The sequence below is a fragment of the Brassica rapa genome, chromosome A08 (genome assembly GCF_000309985.2).
Source record: "Brassica rapa cultivar Chiifu-401-42 chromosome A08, CAAS_Brap_v3.01, whole genome shotgun sequence".
Taxonomy (NCBI): Eukaryota; Viridiplantae; Streptophyta; class Magnoliopsida; order Brassicales; family Brassicaceae; genus Brassica; species Brassica rapa.
Genome location: NC_024802.2, coordinates 1,752,388 through 1,773,358, shown reverse-complemented (window position 1 = coordinate 1,773,358; position 20,971 = coordinate 1,752,388). Strand labels below are relative to the sequence as shown.

Below are 20,971 nucleotides of genomic sequence, written 5' to 3'. Positions count from 1 at the left end.
AATATCATTTAATAATAAAACATATATATATATATATATATTTATAGATTAAACTATATACCATAAGATTACATAAATATTTTAATATTAAAACTTTCAATGAATTTTCAAAAACATTTATAAATTATAAACTTATTAAAGATTTCACATTGAAAATTTTGTTATCGATGATTTAAATATTCAGTTATAAAACGATATGAATGATCATAGAAATGTATGATTATAAATTCTCATTTAATAAATGACTATATAAAATATACTATTCTTAGAAAAATAGATTGGTCTATCTTAACTTACATTATATTTTTTATTAAACTAACTATCGAATTGATAAATAATCTACCAAAATTTTTTTTTGCACTTTCCTTAATTAGAAGCTACGAAATTACCTAATATGATTAACGTATATATGAAAATTAATTATTATGAATAATAAATATTTGATAACAATTTTGGTATCTTAGTTCTTTTTTTTTAATTTTATATTATTGAAAGATATTCAAAAATCACATTAAATATATAATAAAAACATTTATATTTTTTCTTATATGTTATATTTTGAATTTTTCAAAACGTCTATATATTATTAGAAATTTGAAGATTTCCACTCTGAAAATTTTGTGATCAATAGATTATTTTTTTGTTATAATAAGTTACAAATGATCATAAAAATATAACACATATGAATTTTTATTTAATAAATATTCAAACTAAATAATATATATATATAAATACTAATGATTTAAAGCAACAAGATTGGCTGATCAATTTAGCCGTCCAGCTGAAATCTTTCAAAAATATGTGAAAGACTAAAGTCAAAGCAAATATGGATTTAGAATAGTAGTTATATTTTACTAACCGAAATACCGAAAAAAACCGAACCGAACCAAAACCAACCCGATATCTGGATTGAACACCCCTAATCCAAATGAAACCAAACTATTGTTTCATTCTCCAAAATATAATAAAAATAATAACTTAATCCCGCGCAAGGCGCGGGTCTTATCCTAGTATCATATTAATAGGTAACTAACTACGCAAAATATGTAAACACGGTTTAAATATGAGAAATTCTTGGATTCACCCTAAGGGGTGAACCTCTAGATTCACCAACCAATAGTGTTTGAGTATTTGATATTTGATATCTTTTTAAAAAGGAAACAAAATTGAATTTCCAAATAAGATTATATTTTTAAAATAAAACAATAAAAATACATAAAAATTGTTACAAAAATATATATATATATTGTTAAACCTTTAGAAAAATACTAAATTCTATACCCTAAATCCTAAACTCCAAACCCTAAATTATACACCTTAAATCTTGGATAAACAAACCGTAAACCATTGGAAAAATTTAAACCCTAAATCATACATTAAAAACTAAATCTTAATAACACTAAACCCTAAACCCTAATCACTAAACCCTAAACCTTTGGATAAACTCTGAACCCTTGGATAAACCTTGAACCCTTGGATAAATCATAAACTCTAAATCAAAAATATTTAAAATTAAACCCTAAAGTTTATGATTTATCCAAGGGTTCATTGTTTACCTAAGGGTTTAGGGTTTAGTGATTAGGATTTAGGGTTTAGGGTTTAGTGTTATTAAAATTTATTTTTTAATGTATGATTTAAGGTTTAAGATTTTTTAACGTTTAGAGTTTATCCAAAATTTAAGGTTTAACGTTTAAGGTTTAGGGTTTAGGATTTAGGGTATAGGGTTTAGTATTTTGCTGAAAACTTAACAATATTAATTAATTTATTTTTTGTAACTATTTTTATGTATTTTTATTATTTTATTTTAAAAATATAATCTAATTTGAAAATTCAATTTTGTTTCCTTTTTTAAAAGATATCAAATATCAAATACTCAAACACTATTGGTTGGTGAATCTAGAGGTTCACCCTAGGGGGTGAACCCAAGAATTTCTCATATTTGTAGATTCTCACATGATATTTAGAATTTAAATAAAGAAAAAGAGTAATTAAAAGTTCTTGATAAAAACTCTCATCTATAGGATCATCATCCACGCATTGCTTTGCCAGCATTGCAATCTGTCCACAGGAAAATGATGCCTAATGTAAAAAATCATATGGTTACTACATTGTTCAAACTACTAAGCATTTCATTTCTTAGTATCACCTTGAACAAACAGTCATGCGGGTATAAATCCATCATGTTGGGATCGATAAACTCCTTCAAACACATGTTCATAGAGTCTGGTGAGTTCCTTAGCGCTAACATCTACAACAACAACAAACAATGATTTAGAAATAAATGTTGCATCAAAGAAGTGTAAAGGTTCAGTATTGTGTAAACTCCAAGAACTTACAATAGACGCCAATGGACGTCTTTCTGGATTCTTTGTTCCCACTGTCTCTGTTCTTATAACAACTTCTCTTCCACAAACAATCTCAAAATTAAAGAACAACACCAAAGGCATAAACATCGCTTGTTGAGGTGGCACGGCCGTCACTTAGATATCTGTTGAGAAGAAGAAATCACTAAAGAGTCCTATAGTCCATGCAGTTTCTTTGTTTCTTGCCCTAATATAAAAAAAAAAATAGCTTCAAAGTTAACTTGAATTTATCTTTTCAACCTTCGACTAGAACGTTTTAATGTAAACTATTGATAGTCTTCTTCAATGAGTAATAAAAGTTACAAGATCTAATCTCTGGTATTTACTTTGTTAATAAAATCAAACAGAACGACGACAACTTGGACAGTTTTGTTTCTGTTGAAGCCAAGAATCAATGCAAAAACGATGAAACACATGTCTACACTTCTCCAAACGCCTAATCTCATGATCATCCTCGTACTCTTCCAAACAAATTGGACAACAACGTTTACCACACCCTTCTTCTTCTTCTTTCTCTTTGATATCTTTGAACAGTATGCCCTTTATCTGTCCGGTTTCAATGTCTTGTTGAGTCTGTGGAGTTTTGTCGATTAACTGGGGAGGTAACTCAACGGGACCAGTACGACAGCAACAGCAACAACATATGATCATGAACATGAAGATGGTGAGCTCAAGGATAGCTATATCAATATCATCCATCCTCTGGCTAAGTTTTTGCTTGTTACTACCAAAAGAAATATCGAAAAATAAATTTTCAGTTATAAATAAAAGTATTTGGAATTTTATATCAGACTTCCTATACCAGGGTGGAGTTTTGTTTTCCTTTTTCCCTTATTTTTTGGAATCCTAATCATGTTGTTATCCTTGTGAGATTTAGCATTATCATATGCATATCATATAAACAAGTAACTAATTAAATGTCTACGCAAATAATGTAATCACGGTTTACACAGGCCCGGCTCAAAATTTTGATGGACCTTGACATAATATATATGGTTGACTAATTTATGCATATGTATAGATCCTTTGCTACAAAAGGACCTTTATTATAGAATAAAAATGGAAAAAAAGATGGACCTAATTTTTTGCTCCTCCCTCACGTTCCAAGAGCTAGCCGACTCTGGGTTTAAATATTTAATCAAAAATACTGCAGAATTTTCTAGTCCCAAAAGAGGTACAATTTCGAAATTTTTGAAAAAATACAAACCCTACACGTCCCTGCAACTATATTTACACACGTCAACTGAGCTCCTAGTGATTCAGATAGGGTTTTCCAAATTTTCGGATTTTAAGTTCTATGTTTAAAAGTTCAACTATTTATGTATTTTCAGTTTTCGTGTGTTTCTATTTTATATAGTTTAGGTTTTGATCAGATTTTATATAATACTTGAGATCACTTAAAATATCCAAACTATTTGAAAGTATTCAAAAGTATCTAAACTGTTCAGATCCAAATAAACATCCAGATTATCTTAAAATATTCAAAAGTATCGAGTTAAAAAAAATTGATATGAAATTATCAAACTCTTCATGTCTTATTCTCATATGCTTTTTTTTTCAAGTTGGGTTGGGTTCAGTTTGATTCAATTCTCTGAGATTGGTCAGGATCGGATTATGTCAAATGTCTGAAATCACTTAGATATAAAAAAACTATTGAAAATTAACAGAAGTATTCAAAATATATGAATTGTTTTAAAATTCCAATAGTATATAACTAGTTAAAGTTAGTCAACATAACTAAAAATATCCAGTATAAAAACTACCAAATTCAACTGTTTTCTTGAGTTTGATTCAACCTTTGACCAAAAGTTTTCATCAATAATATACCACATGCATAAATAGTTGAATGACATCATCTACAAATAAAAAAGTTACAAAATAAAAGATGTGAGGAGATACTTATCATTGAGTACACTGGGTTGAAGAAGTTTTTTTGGTTGAACTGAAAAGAACAGTACTATACTACTATATTCATATTCAGACTAACGAAACTGAACGTACCCATGCTGAATAAGATTATTGATCCATTAACATTGTGTGAAGACGAAGCAAAAGAATTTGATCAAAACGTCATAAAAAATCAGCATGACTGATAATTTACACATGGGCCAACACCAAGCAAATCCTTTAGATTGCAGCCATGGTTTTATCTTCTGCATCTGAGATCTAAGACAGGTAAGGATCATCATCAATCTATTGTGAGAAATTAAAGTGGTGTTTTGCTTATTAGATTGCAACATATCAAGCATATAAACGCATACATCTCTTCACTTATTCTCCAAAAGAATAATAATCATATTGAGACATGTAAAGCAAGATGAAAGAGATTTGTCTCTATAACTAACTACTTAGCTAGACTGTGATTGATCATTCCTCTAGACCATGGTGATTACTAAACAATACAAAGGGTCTTAACTCTCAAGATTTCATTGTTTTTTCATCTTCCTTGGACAAGACCACTAAAGACTTGGCTGTTTCCCGCAAGTGTAGCTTCCCATTCAATGGAAGACAAGAGTATCTGGGAAAGCGATATAACAACTTGCTTCATGTTTGGTCTTAGAATCGGATCATCATCCACGCATTGCTTTGCTAACATTGCAATCTGTCCACAAAAATTAATGCGCAATGTAAAAAAATCATATGGTTTATGTTTTTTCAAACTACTAAGCATTTAATTTCTTTTTTTTTAGCATTTAATTTCTTAGTTTACCTTAAACAAACAATCGTGTGGGTATAAATCCATCATGTTGGGATCGACAAACTCCTTCAAACTCAACATGTTCATGGAGTCCGGTGAGTTCTTAAGCGCCGCTAACATCTACAAAAAATTGCTTTAGGAATGAATGTTGCATCAAAGAAGTGTAATGATTTAAAACTCCAAGATCTTACAATAGATGCCAATGGACGTCTTTCTGGATTCTTAGTTCCCATTGCCTCTGTTCTAATAACAGCTTCTCTTCCAGAAATAATCTCAAAAAGAACAACACCAAAGGCATAAACATCACTTTTCGAGGTGGCACGACCATCACTTAGATATCTGTTGAGAATAAGAAATCACTAAAGTGTTCTTGTATGAAAACTTCGAAATGTAGCTTCAGGTTTTAAAATTGCTTACTCTGGTGCAAGATAACCATATGTACCAACAACTTTAGTAACAGAAATTTCACCCTCTCCAGTTTGCTCGACAAGTTTTGCAAGTCCAAAATCTGATATCTAAGACAGGAACAAAGATAAGATCAACTCAATTGTCATGTATAAGGATCATAACATGTAATGGATTCATGATAATCAAGACTCAGACCTTAGCCCTGAACGCCTCATCGAGTAAAATATTGCTCGTCTTGATATCTCTATGAACATAATGAGTTTTAGTATGTTCATGAATGTATTCCAAGCCTCTTGCTGCGTCAAGTGCAATCTGATTCCTCATTATCCAAGACAGTGGGGTATTACCTTCAAGGACATTAATAAATATAATATATCAATATTATCATTCATGCTCTCGTTATGTCTTGTTGGTATTAGCCTCTTTACCTTTGCTCTGAGGATCATGCAAGTGGTTTTTCAGCATTCCCTTTTGCACATACTCATACACTACGAAAAGCTCGTCATTGGTTGCAGCATAACCAATCAGCTCTACCTTTGACAATAAAAAGCAAACCCAAAAGTCATAATCTCTAATGATTTAGATAGCATAAAGAAGACTAATACACAGCATGGGGGGATTACCAGGTTTGAATGATGAACTTTGCAAAGAACTTTCATCTCTGCTGCAAACTCTTTAGTTTTTGTAGCTGTCATCCTTTTCACAGCAACTTCCTGTGATAAAGTTTAATCAAATGTGAAAGGCAAGGAAAATGAGATTTTTATTTCTCAAGTATTTGCAATCAACATCTTTAATACTCAAGTATTGCTCGAGAATTTATTCTCCAACTAATTGTTATGAATAGAAATCTACACTTCGTCTATTTTTTAATGGTCGACTAATTTAATCTTTAACTTTTGTATTTAATGGCTAGTTGAAAAATAAATTTGTGCCTATAATACTTGAGTATTAAATATGCCGATTGTAAACACTTAAAAATAAAATAATAATATTTTTCGTTATATCTATATAAGTTTTGAAGTCAAAGAACACAGCATATGAAGATGCAACTTAAGGCACAAACCTGTTCTCTAAGTAGACCAAAGTATACTGAACCATAATTTCCATGACCAAGAAGATTAGAATCAGAGAATCCATCTGTAGCCGCACAGATTTCTTCATATGTAAACACCATAGGCTTCTCTATCTCAAACACTCCATCACCAAGAGCTACATACATATAAAAGAAAAAACAGTTATTAAGGAGAAACCATAGATGATGAAACAAAAAAAAAATACACCTTTAGGAATTGCAACAGCTTGATGATGGCTCTGAGTTTCTTCACCGTTTGTCGGTCTAAAATCCCTGGATCCGCAGCAGTTATACCGACTAGACCCGCAGAAGAAACTGGACTTTCTAAGGATTTGGAAGTTGTGTTCATTACCATCTTCATCACTCGATCCGCAACTAGATGATCTCAAACAGATACACACAAGTATACACATCACAAGAAGCGCAAGCACAACTGTAAGACCACCAACAATCCATATATAAGGGACATGACCTCCCTTTGAAGTGTGATTCACCTGGTCAGCAGCTTTTTTCCAAATTGGGAAACATATATAAATGTGAGTCTCATGATACTAAAAATAGAAACTCCGAGATTCACAGATTAAGACAAAAGAGTCATTAAATCAAAACCTGAGATGTTGCTATTGGTTAAAACAGGAGAAGGAGAAGGAGCAGGGGGGTTTATCTTCCTTGCCTCATAAGGCACTCCAGGCACTTAAACAAGACGACAAGGACAAGATCATTCAACTGTTTTGTCTTAAAACCTAAAAAGATATGATAATGTAACTCCAAAAACCTGAATTATCCGATTTTTAAACCCGAATTAACCGGAAAACCAGAACTGAACTGAATTAGACCCAAAATTATCTCGGATGTTAGCCGGATCCCAACCTTATTACCCAAGCCGAATCTAAATAATCAAACCAAAACCACACCGAATTTCCTAAACCAAAACTGAAAAACCCAAAACCGAACCGATACCCGAAATACCAATGCCTAATCAAATTGAAGATTCTTTACCAGAATCAAGAGGGATGAAAATGAGATCTCCGGTTGTGACATTATCAGGATTCAAGATTCCGTTAACCTGCTCGATTCGATCCATACTAACACCGAACCGGCTCGAGAGAGATTGAACACTGTCTCCAGAGACCGTCACGTAGCTCATAAGGTAGTTCCAGAGACCACTCGAGCAGCCACATAGAAGCTGCACAGAGACAACCGCGCCGGCACTAGATGCTCTAGTAGTGTTCGGTGGGAACGCGAGACCAGAGTAAGCAGAGACGACAGCATCGTAGACGTAGCCACGGTTCTGTCTGATTGTGAATGTCGTGTTCGTTGCGTACTGATGAGGAGTCGTGGTGAGACAAGAGCAGTTCTTCTTGACGTAGATGTAACCTCCTCCCTCGTCTTCTCCGGTAGAATCTGCGGTTATGTCTGATGGTAATGCGTCGAACATGCTTTGGATTATGGAGAAGGTTTGGTTTTGGTTCGGTTTGAAAGCGAGGAAGGAAGTACAGAGACGGGAAGTGTCGGTGCAGTTCACTGGCTTCGAGGAGGAGAGATTCGGTAAGATGAAGAAGAAGGAAAGAAGAATCAAGAAACTGGAAGCTGAGAGATTCATCGAAAGAAGGGATTTGAGAAGAAAGGATCTTGATTTGATGAAAGTGAGTGGTGAATCGAAATGGGTTTTGATTGGTTTTGTTAATGGAGATGTGAGAAAGAAGTTGAGATCAGATGAAATCTCAGACATGGGAGAAGAGTGAAGCTCACACTCTCTTGTCGGACTAAAAAGATCTTTGAAAATAAAAAAATCTTAGAAAGTGTCCAAAATAAATAATTTTAATTTCTTTTATACACTTTTGTAAAGTGGTTAGACATTTTCGAGTATTTAATTAGGTTTGGTGTTGGTTTAATACCTAACACTAATGTGGATTTATACTATTGTCCGAAGTTGAGGATGATTAGCTACAGTTGATGTTTCAAGACCAAAGAATTAAACCTAAAGTTTCTAAATTTGTTGTGGGGTAAAAAATCTTAAAATTTCTTTACCAGTTTTCATCTTTTCCAATTATTATTTAAGAGTGTTTATACTTATTGGCAATTTTCAAAAGAAACAAACAAAAAAAAATTATCACAAAACAGCACATACAAAAGAAAATGATCATTTTGACCAAAAAAAGAAAATGATCATAATAGTCTTTATTAAGAGTAAAAAATCGAACTACATTTAATATAAATATTTTTTTTAAAATATAAATATTTAATTAAAATTTATTTTAAATTTTAAGTTCTAAATACTAAATTCTAAACTCTAAACTCTTATCTCTCCTTAAATCTTAAATCTTCGTCCCTAAAAATTCTAATCCTAATTCTTAACTAATTAATCCTATAATTTATATATTTATTTTTTTTTAACGAAGAATATTTTGATTATCTTCTTTCTTATGTACCATTTTTGTAATAAAATTTTTTTGTGTTATTCTAATGTATTTTCTGTACTTATTCTTTTTATTTTTTGTAACATTTTCTGTACTTGTTCATTTAGCAAAAACTCTCTATAAGTTTTTCAAATTTAACCATTTTTAAAACAAGAGCTGGCAATACCTGATCTATTTTTGATTTCTAACATCGAAAAGAAAATGTTATACATTGGAGTGTAAAACATATTTCTCTATGAAACAGTTTTTGTTCTTCTAAAACTACGATCAAGAAAAAGAGAGTGTAGTGACTATGTTCTAAGAATATTTGGTTTTGTATAATCTTAAGATACTTCCCTGTACTACTAAATTCTAATATCTAATAGTACTTTCTGTTTTGTGTATAGTTTGTAAATAGCATTTTAATTTAATAATTAATACTACTATAATAATTGATATATTAGGCACCGCATTAATAACACTGACTGCACACAGTAAAATCCAGATCTAAGAAAATCTATTGCTCTGTTGAAAAATAGATGACATGCGGAAAGGGCTGTTTGGTAGAAAATGACTAATATCTGCAAAAAATGGATATTCATGGAAAATATGAAAGAATTTGTCAACATAGAAACGGGTTGTTATAAGAAAAAGAGAACATATAGAAATGGATTAATTAAGCAAAAGTTTTGAAGATTTTTGCTTTATTTATCCGAAGTAAGATAATACCCAAATAAAAGACGGATTAGGTGAGAAAATAATATTTATTAACTAAAGTTTAGCAATGTGTTTTGACAAAATAAATATAAATAAGCTTTTTAGCAAGCAGTGCGTTAAAAGAAGGTACAGAGAGCAATGAGCTGTTACTGACAAAAGACACTTAGGTTATGTCCCACCACACCTCCAAGATCACGTTGTGGACACATGTTGTGATTGAGGTTTCTTTTTGTCATATGAAGATTATCTTAAATCAGGTGAATTATAAATATTAGACACTTAAACCGGCAAGAAACACATTTTCTATCGGAGTCGAAAACTAATAGAGATCGAAATTCTTTCAGAACCAATAGAACAAAGGATAAATCTAAACGATGACTGGATAAAAAAATGTAAAGTTCGTATTTCATCTCATTATCAATAATTAGAAGTAAACCAATTTACGCATGTTCTTCGTATCAGCTTAAATGTACATGATGGCTTAGATTTCTACTACGTTTTTTCAACATTGTGTTTTACAATTATACAACACGTGCATAAACAAAATAAAAATTAACAGCATCAAAGAAACGAATGAATCATAATTAGAGATGACAAACAGGTTGTCCCGTCCCGTCTCGAACCGCAGCCGAATTGTCTTCAAGCAGCACAGCGGGTCAGCTCCGCATGGACCGCGGTCTCTAAAATGGCTGCCCAAATCTATCCTGCTATATGTACAAGCCTTTGCGGATCGGTCCGCGAGACATATGATAATACACGCACAAAATGCTTTAGGCCATCCAAAACGTTTTAAGCCATTCTGGAACATGATTCAGGTCTTCGACTGAACTGTACATGATTTATCAGTCATTGATTTGCTTATTTGTTATTCAAAACAATATTTCTAGTTAATTTTGTCACACTTTCCAATTAAAGATAATTGCAAACGATGTTTTTCAGTAGCTTATAATTCATAAGTTCATAACCAATGTTTTAGTTTGATGAATCCAAAAATTAAATAAAATCAAATATCAAATCAAAGCTACCAATCCCAAAGTAAATAAAAAAAGAACACCAAATTAAAATACTATTGAAGCTCAAATCATCATCGTCGAAGTTCGAATCATCATCGCCAGAGTTCAAATCATGATCGTCGGAGTTCGTATCACGCTGGAACTTCTCTCGTTTTTTTGGGGGAAAAAGTCACATAAATCATCTACTTTTCATTTTTTCTCTCTCTCATTTTTTGTGTACACAAAAAATATAGAAAAAAATAACATGTGTCCTTGTAATTCCGCATGGTCCGCTTTGACCCATCCCAAAAAAGTTCTAGAAAATTTTGGCCCACTACCATTCTCCGACAGTTTTCTACAGGCTAAAACCGCAGTCCAGTTCCATGATCGCCCTCTTCAATCATAATCTCAGAGAAAAATGATCAGCAACTCTACTACCTATCTTCTCAAGAACACAATTTTAAGTGGATTAGACCAGTCAGTCCAGTCATGAATCAGTTAGAACTTTTTAAACAGTAAAATCAAATTGGTCATTAATTTTTTTACGCGAAAACATTACAAAAGCAAATAATAATAGCTCGTAAACAAACGTTGTATATTATTCACAACACACGGAGTTACTAATTTTTTTTTTTTTGTTTTACCCAAATTGAAATATTATAGAACTTCCGAACGTTTACAACAAAGCCAAACGGCCATCTACAACAGGATGCACCATCACCAAAAAATCAGTTAGCAGTCAACCAAAAGGAAAAATCTCCATAAGGCCAGATCCAAAAAAACCGTCACTTCAGTTAGCCGGCAGAAGAGTTCCTTTCATTTGCAAAAACTTGATCCAACCAACGAGGATGACCTGCAGCCACATACGACTGCATCATACCTAAGCTACGCACACTATGTGCAATGAAAGAAACACTTCTAACCGCTTCTAGACCTCCAATCCTTAACTCCCACGCTTCGAAAGCCTTCAGCTCATTTTTGATCTCTTCAGCCTCATATTGGAGTGACGGCCACAGAGAAGGTCTCTCAATTGCCTCAACAATATCTTCCGCTGATATAGGCTAACAAAATCTTCGTAAAATACTTTATTGACAGAGAAAAAAAATGATGATTAACTGATATAGTTTTCTTTGTGGCCCACAACATTATAACAAAATAAAAAACAAATTCACAGTTTTTAATCTCAACGTCAATCTTGCCATTTTATGGAACGGTCCAAGTCTAGGATAATACATTTTTATGGCTTTGATCACTATTTGGGCCTTTTTTTTGGTAGTCCATGGACCATTAGCCGAACTTTATAATATTTGGTTCTTAGACCCCTTTAATGAAAACATAATTAACTTATTCTTTTGGGATACATTATTTTAATTGTTGTTCATCTTCAATGATTAATTTTTCTTAAGTCTTTACATTTTTATATCCCCACGATGGCTTTTGGACAAAATAAAAGAAAGATTTTCCCTTTTTATAAGAGTTGTGCTTGAGAACCATCACCTTTTCGTTGGCTTGATACTTCTGACTATCATCACAATAAAGTTACTCACCTTAACATAATTATTAAGTTCTAATTTTTCTTTTTCAAAAAAAGGTTCTAATTTTTCATTTTAAAAGTAGTTCGTGATAAACTGTAATGTCACAAAAACAATATCGTTTTAGGTCTTTTACAAAAAAAAACAATATCGTTTTAGGCCCATGGTCGAATAGAAAAACCATTGACAACCAACCATTTGTAAAATAGAAATTCAGAATACACATGAGATGCTTGGTCTTTAAGATGCTTGATCTTTAACTGGTTTCAACATAATATATGAATAAGCATTGATATCTACTTAAGTGTTGATCAAGAACACAACAATCAATACTGTATATGTACTTTCAAGTTTGGGATTCAAAACTTAATGAATAAATATTAGAGGTAAAAAAAGTCGCTATGCAGATGAAAATTCATTATCAATGGTGCTGTGTACATTTGTTTCTAAAGACTAAAGTGGTTATGAAGAGTATGGTATAGTTTCAGATTTTGAGTTTCATGAATCAAAAAAAAAGTTTTGCAAATATTATCCTTTCCCTCAAATTTGAACGTCAAGAAATGAAGGTCACTCGACCAGATTGAACCAACGAGCCACTAACTAACCTAAAACCAGCAGTAAATGACACCGACCAAACCATAAGTAAACCAAATATACCTAGAGCCTTTATCAGACCATGAATATCTGCGAAGTGTATCAATTTACCACTACTATTTGCTCTCTCTTAGATTTGACATTTAATCAACGATTTGTTTTGTTCCTTTTTCTTTCTTGTTTTTTTCTGGAGTCGGCTATCTTTGTATTATTGGGTGTACCGTAATAATCATAGCCGTTGCTTGCAGCGGTATTTGAAGTTCTACGGTTGCGATTAAACCTGATATCTTTAAATCGAAACTGTACAGCTTTTGTCTACCGTCCAGATAGAGAGAAGAAAGTACTGTCAAGGTCAGAGATTCGGTCATTTCCCCTCTTTCTAGTCTCTGTCTACACGGCTATATGCCACGTGGACTCCGTAAAGAAATAACATGATCATTACAAAATTTAAACGGTCGATCTACCAAACGCTCGGTTTGCAATATGATGATGAAACACAAACGCAATTTGAGCTTCCAACTCCTAGATGAACAATGTCGGTGTTTTTGGCATCATGCGACGCTCGCATAACGTTTTAAAATAACGTTTGATAATGGTTTAAACTTTTTTCTAAAACATTTTTTTAACGACAGAATAATAAAAACGAGTCAAATGGATACGGAACCATGATAAAGACTGAATGTCAGTCTTGTGTCTGCATATTAGTTGATTTAGGAAGAAATGTGAGAGCGTATACAGGGACAAAGAAATCACCAGTGACTAATCCATTCAATTAAACTACAAAATTGCCCTCCCTTGCTTGACCTAAATTCCACACGTGTGAGAATCATGTCCAAATTGTTCAGTGTTCACTATAGACTCCCGATACGTTGAAACCAAAAAGCCTAATTAGCGCAGGACAGTAATTATTGTTTTTATTTCATGTGAAAACATCGAACAAACTAATCGATTATTTTCTTGATTTTTTGTATATGTGTCATTCGTGTGATGGTAAGAAAGCGACTGATATCTTATTAGCCTTCAATTTAATTTTTTAGTCTTCAATTTAATTTGATTAACTCAAAAGTATGAATTTCGCTTTGTTACCAACTTAATCTACTGATAATAGCAATCCTAATTAATTCCAAATGTTGTGAATCTCACTTATGTTGAAAGGTTGTGTCTTTTCTAAAAGGTGTCAAGAAGGGTTGTGTCTTTTCAAAAAATTCAATGTTAGAAGGTTGTGTCTTTTCTAAAAATTCATATAATTATCTTTTAGAAAATGAAAAGTTGTGACTATTCTTATAAGTATCTTTTCAAAATAACTACCTTTAAATTGAAAGAATGTGACTATTCAAATTGAAGAATCGTGACTATTTAAATTGAAGAGTCGTGACTATTTAAATTGAAGAGTCGTGACTATTCAAATAGATTTTTAAAATCTATAAATAGTCTTTGACGTACATTTCTCAAAATAAAATTTTTACTAATCGAGAAAGGTTGAAAAGAAATGTAAACTACTTTTTAAAAGGGTATAATAGCAAAGGATAAGGAGATTTTTTAAATTATTATATTGGTGAGATAGTGTTTATTTTTTGATAAAATGAGATGACAATTGTTGAAGCTTATCTATAAAATCTAATTTGAGGCTATCCATATTCCATACGTTATATGTGAAAACGCAACTTTGCAAATATGATGTGCAAATAATCTGAGGCTATCCATATTCCATACGTCATTGATGTTTTGTTTAAAAAGTTTTATATTACCATTATAAAGGTGATATTTTAAATAACTAATTAAAATATAAAAAATTATGATTATTCGTATGAATTTTATGAAACAACATATTTTTATGAAAAACACATCTTTATATATTTTCACAATCTATAAGAACTAATGCAATGTTTAAGATGAAAAGTTGCATCCTTTCACATTTATTGGAATGTTTTCATTCTTTTTATTTTAAATGTATTAGTTTTGAAAGTTGTATCTTTTCAATCAAAACATTTCATTTGTTTTAAGATATTATTAAAATGTATAAAAGGTGCCTTTTTATAAAAATGTATTTTCATGTAAAAAATTACAATAAGTTTTAAAAGTTATTTTTTGTCTAAGGATGTTATTTTCATCTTAAGAACTGGATAATTTTTAAGGATTCTCAAAATTGCTGAGGATAAATATTTTAATCCTAAAATATGCATATTTTTTAATGAGTTATATTTTTTTCATTTCCTATCTATTTTATACATTTAGAGAATATTAAAATTATCTATAAATATTCAGATAATTTAGTTTTTGGATAAATTAAATATTTTATAATATATATATATAAACTATGCAACTATTGGTGATTGTAGTCTTTAGATATGAACTATTGCAACTATGATAAACCATTGCAACTATTCATAATTGTAACCTTTGGTGATGAACTGTTTCACCGTTTGATGTTAACAATTACAATTCTTACTAACCATTGCAATGCTTGGTTATTAATCATTGCAACTTTTAACTCTCTATTTAAAGAGTTGCGGAGCTGTGTGTATTGGAAAATCATAACAAAAAAAGTAACCATAAAAAAAAAAGAGAAAGAGATTCACTTTTCAATTGATCCACAAAGATCTCAAAGAAAAAATTTAAACAAATTTTTTTTATTTCTTATTCATGTTTCTCTTAATTTATATTAAGTTAATATTTCATAACATAATCATTTTTACTGTGTTAATATTTCATAACACAAATTACCTATTCTTAAAATGCAGCAGAAACATTTTAAATTTAACATGTTTTTTATATATAGCATTTTAAATTAATAAAATTCTATACATTTACATGTTCCTTAACCATATGGACACTTGACCACATAACAAACACACACTAACCCTTAATTACTATTTTTAACATTTTTGTTGTCGTAACTCGTAACTGTACGATGACATCAGATGTCATATACAATACGTCTATGTTTCATGGAATCTTAAGCAAAACACAACACTTAGTTTTGTTATAGTGTTCTGTCCAGTCAGATTTTTCAAAAAAAATAAATGAAGTAAAGGTTGCAAAAATTCCTTCTCTGAGTTCCATTTACGGCTATTCACAATCAAACCGGCGTCAAACCGGCGTCAAACCGGTTAACCATTAACTGCACATACCGATTTAATCGTTTTTAAACGTCGTGCCTCTTAATAGTATTTTTATTGACACCAACATGTGAAACCGTAATGTGGTATGTTTTCATTTCATATTATACTTTTCTATACACTACTCAATTTCCAGAAAGTATGTTTTTAATGAAAAAGAAAACAGTGGCAGACACATAAATCATTACGATCGAGAGTGACATATTTGATCGGACGGTACCTTATCATTAAATGCTTTTTTCTCTTAAGATGATCGATGTACGTTAATGCTAAATTACTTACATTGTGATTTAAACAAATCTCATGAACAATCTTTAAAACAAATGAAACTGTATATGTTCGTGAACGAATAAGAATCTATTCAATATTGAATTACCGGATATCGTATTACATTTTTTTTAATCATGTGCTAATTTAAGTACAGAAAAATCTGAGGCATGTATATCTTCAAATATCGATTCTTACCACTAAAAATGAAAAAAAATACTAATAACATTAATCAAAAATGTTTAAAGATTTGCATTTTTATCTTAAAAGTTGCATTGGTTTTTAAGTGGTTGTCAAAATGTCTAACGATATGTCTTTTTAATAACATCTCTTTTCATTTTAAGAGTTGCATAGATTTTTAAACAGTTATCTTATTGTCTAAAGATGTGTCTTTTTGTTCTAAAATTTGCAACATATTTTTAATGTGTTATGTTTGGTTGTTGACCATTGCAATCTTTAATTCTTTATGAGAAGTCGTAATATTGACAAATCATAATTAAAACTAAATAAGTAGTGAAATAAAAAAGAGATACATTTTTAATTGATTATCAAATATCTTGAAGAAAAATATAAATACGCAAAATTTTAGTTATTAATCATGTATATTAGCCAATAATAGAATGCAAATTTGATTGTTTTATCCTACAAAGGATATTGTCTTATCATATATTATTGCTATCAATAACAGGTAATAACAAATTTAAGAAATTCTTAAATAACTTAGTTAAACGGATAATGAAGCATATATCTTGTTTGGTATTGACATATTTCTAATTATATTACAACCAAGAATATAAAACATAGATTTTTAGTATTTTCAATAAAAGAATATAGTTGTATACAAGATAATTTTGTAATGAATATATTTTCTCAAAAACAGTTGTAAACATTTTTAATAAAATGTTATTTTATAAAATAAATCATATTTATTTTTATAAAATGAGTTTTCGTACGACATCGCACGGGTTCTTTACCTAGTAAAAATAGTAGAATAGCTAATATCTTATTTATATAATAATACAAGCTGATTATAAAACTGAATATTAAATAAGAATACTAAAAATAGGAATATAACTATAAATACAATGACTTAAAAAAATAAAACTATTAATACAATAACAGATAAATTAAGAGTTTCTTAATTTTTTGAAATTTTTCTCAAACAAAATATGATTTTAATTCTCTTACCTTTTAGTTAATTTTGTTTCAAAATTTTATTTTATTAACAGAAAACATATATATAGGTAATAAGAAGCATTTCTTTATAATAGAAATAACAGTTAGCCTCATTGTTCTTTATAATATATGGACTTTTACTTCAATCTTATTATATAAGAACACATTGAAGTAAAAGTCCATATCTATTTTTTAATTATAGGAGAAAATAAAGATAATTTGGAAAATGAAGTATAATTTTTTATAATAATAAAAAATTATAGAAACATCCATTCCTTTTTTACAGCAACCGTTTTTTATAATTGAAAAGTCAATTATTTTCCTTTCAGTCTTTATACTTTTTTTTTTTTGGACAACAGTTTTTATTGTTCGTATTTACTAGTAATCCTTAGAGCTAGTAATAAACATGTTGGCATAGGTCTACTTGCATAATTAATTGGTGATTAAATAACCACTTTCTATTTTTTTTCCATCTGAATTTGATTTATAAAACTGAGAAACATACAAAGGTGGAATCCAAACCGGCGAAAATATCTTAAAATCCCCAAAAACTTAACCCATAAAAAAGAATCTAAGGCCATCTCCAATGGGACTGCAAAACACTATTTTAGTGTGATTTTTACACTAAATCCTCTCCAATGGAACTGCAAAAATCACACTATTTTAGTGTAACACTAAAATTTGACACCAAATTTGGTGTGACACTATTCACCACACTAAAACACTATTCATCTCATTAAAACACTATTCACTTATTTTATTACTAAAACATTCAATTAAATAAATAATAAATAAAAAACTTAATACATATAATATTATAAAATAGTTTTAGTGTGAAATTTAGTGTTATGGTTGGAGATGACTTTGATTTTAGTGTTGAAATTACACTAAAATAGTGTGGTTTTGACACTAAAATAGAGTTAGTGGTTAGAGATGCCCTAAAACCCAAACAACGAACAACACATAACAACTACAATGATCACTAGATAAAATTACACTCCTATATCTAAACCCATAAACAATCTTAGACAAAGAAAAAGAAGAAAGTCGGCTAGCCATTGAAACAGTCGAAACTCTTACCGAAACCCACACAAACACAAAAGAGAGTGAGCGATGCAGTGACCAATACAACGAAACCAAACTTAACATACCTGAACCTCCGATTCACGGTACCAAGCGAGAACCACAAATTAATAAATATTTGGTTTATAAATATTGTAGAAAATATGAGAGGGGGTGATAAAAAGATGCCTATAGGGGTTATAAAAACAAAGCAGCACGCTAACCACCCTCCGGCTATAAGAGAGAGAGAAGAAGATTGCGTGTGTTTCACACCAATAAATTCCTTTTAATAGTAATATATTTACTGTTTTTTTTTTCTTGGTCTCTTGTTTTATTAACGTTGTGGTTTTGATCCCTTTTGCTTTTCCTCTGGTTTAATCACTGTCTCTCCTTCTGACTTTGCCTCTGTTCTCCCTTTTCGCCGTATTCCCAAAAATCTCCTCCCTTTTGAGAATCTAGAAAGAGAGAGAGAGAATAAAGTGAAGTAAAGGGCAGAGAAGAACCCACCAAAAAGTTTACATTTTTTTTATTTACAAAACCAAAGCTTTGATTTGTATAAAAAGACCCACTACTCCACCTCTCTAGCTTCTCACATCATTTCATCTCCTCTCTCTTTCTCTCTCCTCTGTTTTTAAGGGTTTTGTGAGTTACAGAGGTTTTCTCTTTGCTCTGACCAGAATAAAGACAAGAAAAGTTTTCATTTTGACGATTTTCAAGTTATGGGTTCTGATGGGTTTTAAACAAAACTTTTGTTCTTTTTGCGTGAACAAGTTGTAGACAACTCTTTGCTTGTCGAACTCTCTTTCTTTCTTTTTGGTCAAAGAACGCAAGTTTCTGTAAAAAACTAATGGAGGGTTCTTCAAGAAACGGTGAAATATCACCAAAGCTGCTCCATTTGATTCCACAAGGGAGAAGAAATTGGTTTCACCATGAGAAAGCCTCTGTTTACAACACGGAAGAGAAGAATCTTGAGCTAAAGCTTGGACCACCTGGTGAAGATGAAGACGAAGATGGTTCATCGTTGATACGACGCATCAAGAAAGAACCAAAAGACAAATCTATCCTCTCTCTCGCTGGCAACCACCACTTCTCTCCTTCCATCACCACCAACAAACCCACATCTCAGAAAAGGTTTAAAACCATTTTATTTTTTTACGTCTCTTATTTTTGTTTTTATCTGTTTTGTATCCTTTTGACATTTACTTGAAGTTAACCAATCAAAAACTATTTTTTCATGTCTGCTTAAAGATTAGATCTCAAAGTTTTTACTTCACACATGTGCAAGTTTGATTATCAAGTTTATTTCATGTCTGCTTAAGATCATCACACTTTTGTATTATCTGTTTTTGTCGTTTTGCTGCCTTAGTTTCATTTTTTTTTTCAGATTATTCATAGTACTGGCTCTGTTTTGGAACATGTTTCTTACTTTCTTTGATGTCTTGTGTTAAAGAAATGCTCCTGGTCCAGTGGTGGGTTGGCCTCCCGTTCGATCCTTCAGGAAGAATTTAGCTAATGGAAGCTCTTCAAAGCTTGGAAACGAGTCCACCTCCGTCCTAAAAAACCAAAAGTGTGATGATGATAACGGCCGAGAGAAGACAAAGGAACCAAAGAGGCAAGGAGGCTTGTTCGTGAAGATCAACATGTACGGTGTTCCCATTGGTCGTAAAGTAGATCTCAGTGCGCATGATAGCTATGAGCAGTTGTCTCTCACGGTGGACAAGCTCTTTAGGGGTCTTCTTGCAGGTAAATTTGCTCTTTCACTTTTATAAAATCATAGAGGGCACTTTTGTGATTAATGTTCTTTTTTCTGATGTTATTAGCTCAAAGAGAATCATTATCATTTGGAAAAGAGGAGAAACCAATCACTGGATTATTGGATGGGAATGGAGAATATACTCTTACTTATGAGGACAATGAAGGAGACAAGATGCTTGTAGGAGATGTCCCATGGCAGTAAGAATCTTTTGTAACAACAATTATCTAATCATTACTTTGGTCAATAACAAACTAAAGAATCTTTGTTTGGTAAAGCGTAAGTTTTTGACTTTTGTTTTGTTGTGACAGTATGTTTGTATCTTCGGTGAAGAGGCTGCGTGTGATCAAAACCTCTGAGATTTCTTCAGCACTGACATGTAAGTGTAATTTTTCCATTTGAAAACATTTTAGCTTATCTTGTGACTCTTTATGTGAAACTATATATATTTTCTTTTTAATTTTCTAGATGCAAATGGTAAGCAAGAGAACATGGGAAGCTGAAGAAAGAACTTTTGCACCTTAAAGAAGCAGAGATGTGATTATTTTGCTTTTAACTTTTGAACTCTGATGAGTATTGGTCTTTGAAAAGTGTTTCTAATTCAAGTCTTATGTAGTACATTCTGGTTTTGGTACATGTTCTTTTGACTTATGAAAATGTCATAGATGAGTTTTAATGAAACTCGAGATCAGACAATGAAAAAGATGATTTTGGTTCTTGGGAGTATATTACAGATTCTTTTAGTCATTGTACTTTTTTAGAGCTTTGGATCATGATTAGCCGCACTTAACAAACACTTTAAGAACATCAATTTTATTA

General features: G+C 31.1%; 3 protein-coding genes across 4 annotated transcripts; 1 reads left to right on the top strand and 2 right to left on the bottom strand.

Annotated features, from left to right (window-relative positions):
- Positions 1-1,881: 1,881 nt before the first annotated feature.
- Positions 1,882-10,244, bottom strand: LOC103832824 (lysM domain receptor-like kinase 3). 2 transcript variants are annotated; one of them, XM_033276493.1, is made up of 11 exons: positions 7,541-10,244; positions 7,151-7,234; positions 6,750-7,046; positions 6,533-6,678; positions 6,093-6,182; positions 5,898-6,003; positions 5,665-5,816; positions 5,479-5,576; positions 5,253-5,400; positions 5,074-5,181; positions 1,882-2,058 (listed from the first exon to the last, which is right to left on the bottom strand). In XM_033276493.1, exons 1-11 carry the CDS (start codon positions 8,271-8,273, stop codon positions 1,897-1,899), a joined length of 2,124 nt encoding a protein of 707 aa, XP_033132384.1. In that variant the 5' UTR covers positions 8,274-10,244; the 3' UTR covers positions 1,882-1,896. The 2 variants fall into 2 exon arrangements, with proteins under 2 accessions (XP_033132384.1, XP_009107164.1); XM_009108916.3 differs by lacking the exon at positions 1,882-2,058 and adding an exon at positions 4,568-4,965 and having other exon boundaries at positions 7,541-8,713.
- LOC103832823 (RING-H2 finger protein ATL1) lies at positions 2,094-4,322 on the bottom strand. The gene has a single exon (XM_033276535.1). It carries the CDS (start codon positions 3,060-3,062, stop codon positions 2,703-2,705), a length of 360 nt encoding a protein of 119 aa, XP_033132426.1. The 5' UTR covers positions 3,063-4,322; the 3' UTR covers positions 2,094-2,702.
- An 8,368-nt stretch (positions 10,245-18,612) lies between the features above and the next one.
- On the top strand, positions 18,613-20,895 carry LOC103832822 (auxin-responsive protein IAA18). Its single transcript, XM_009108914.3, has 5 exons — positions 18,613-19,530; positions 19,850-20,142; positions 20,220-20,352; positions 20,464-20,531; positions 20,621-20,895. Exons 1-5 carry the CDS (start codon positions 19,247-19,249, stop codon positions 20,653-20,655), a joined length of 813 nt encoding a protein of 270 aa, XP_009107162.1. The 5' UTR covers positions 18,613-19,246; the 3' UTR covers positions 20,656-20,895.
- Positions 20,896-20,971: the final 76 nt, after the last annotated feature.

Excerpts from the sequence above, each read along its gene's own strand:
- LOC103832824 (XM_009108916.3), bottom strand. The coding sequence starts at position 8,273 with ATGTCTGAGATTTCATCTGATCTCAACTTCTTTCTCACATCTCCATTA. Across the intron at positions 5,817-5,897 it reads GCATGATCCTCAGAGCAAAG|GTAATACCCCACTGTCTTGG; the intron begins GTAAAGAGGCTA and ends ATGTCCTTGAAG. Across the intron at positions 5,577-5,664 it reads ATGAGGCGTTCAGGGCTAAG|ATATCAGATTTTGGACTTGC; the intron begins GTCTGAGTCTTG and ends TTCCTGTCTTAG.
- LOC103832822 (XM_009108914.3), top strand. The coding sequence starts at position 19,247 with ATGGAGGGTTCTTCAAGAAACGGTGAAATATCACCAAAGCTGCTCCAT. Across the intron at positions 20,353-20,463 it reads GTAGGAGATGTCCCATGGCA|TATGTTTGTATCTTCGGTGA; the intron begins GTAAGAATCTTT and ends TTGTTGTGACAG. Across the intron at positions 20,532-20,620 it reads GATTTCTTCAGCACTGACAT|ATGCAAATGGTAAGCAAGAG; the intron begins GTAAGTGTAATT and ends TTAATTTTCTAG.
- LOC103832823 (XM_033276535.1), bottom strand. The coding sequence starts at position 3,062 with ATGGATGATATTGATATAGCTATCCTTGAGCTCACCATCTTCATGTTC.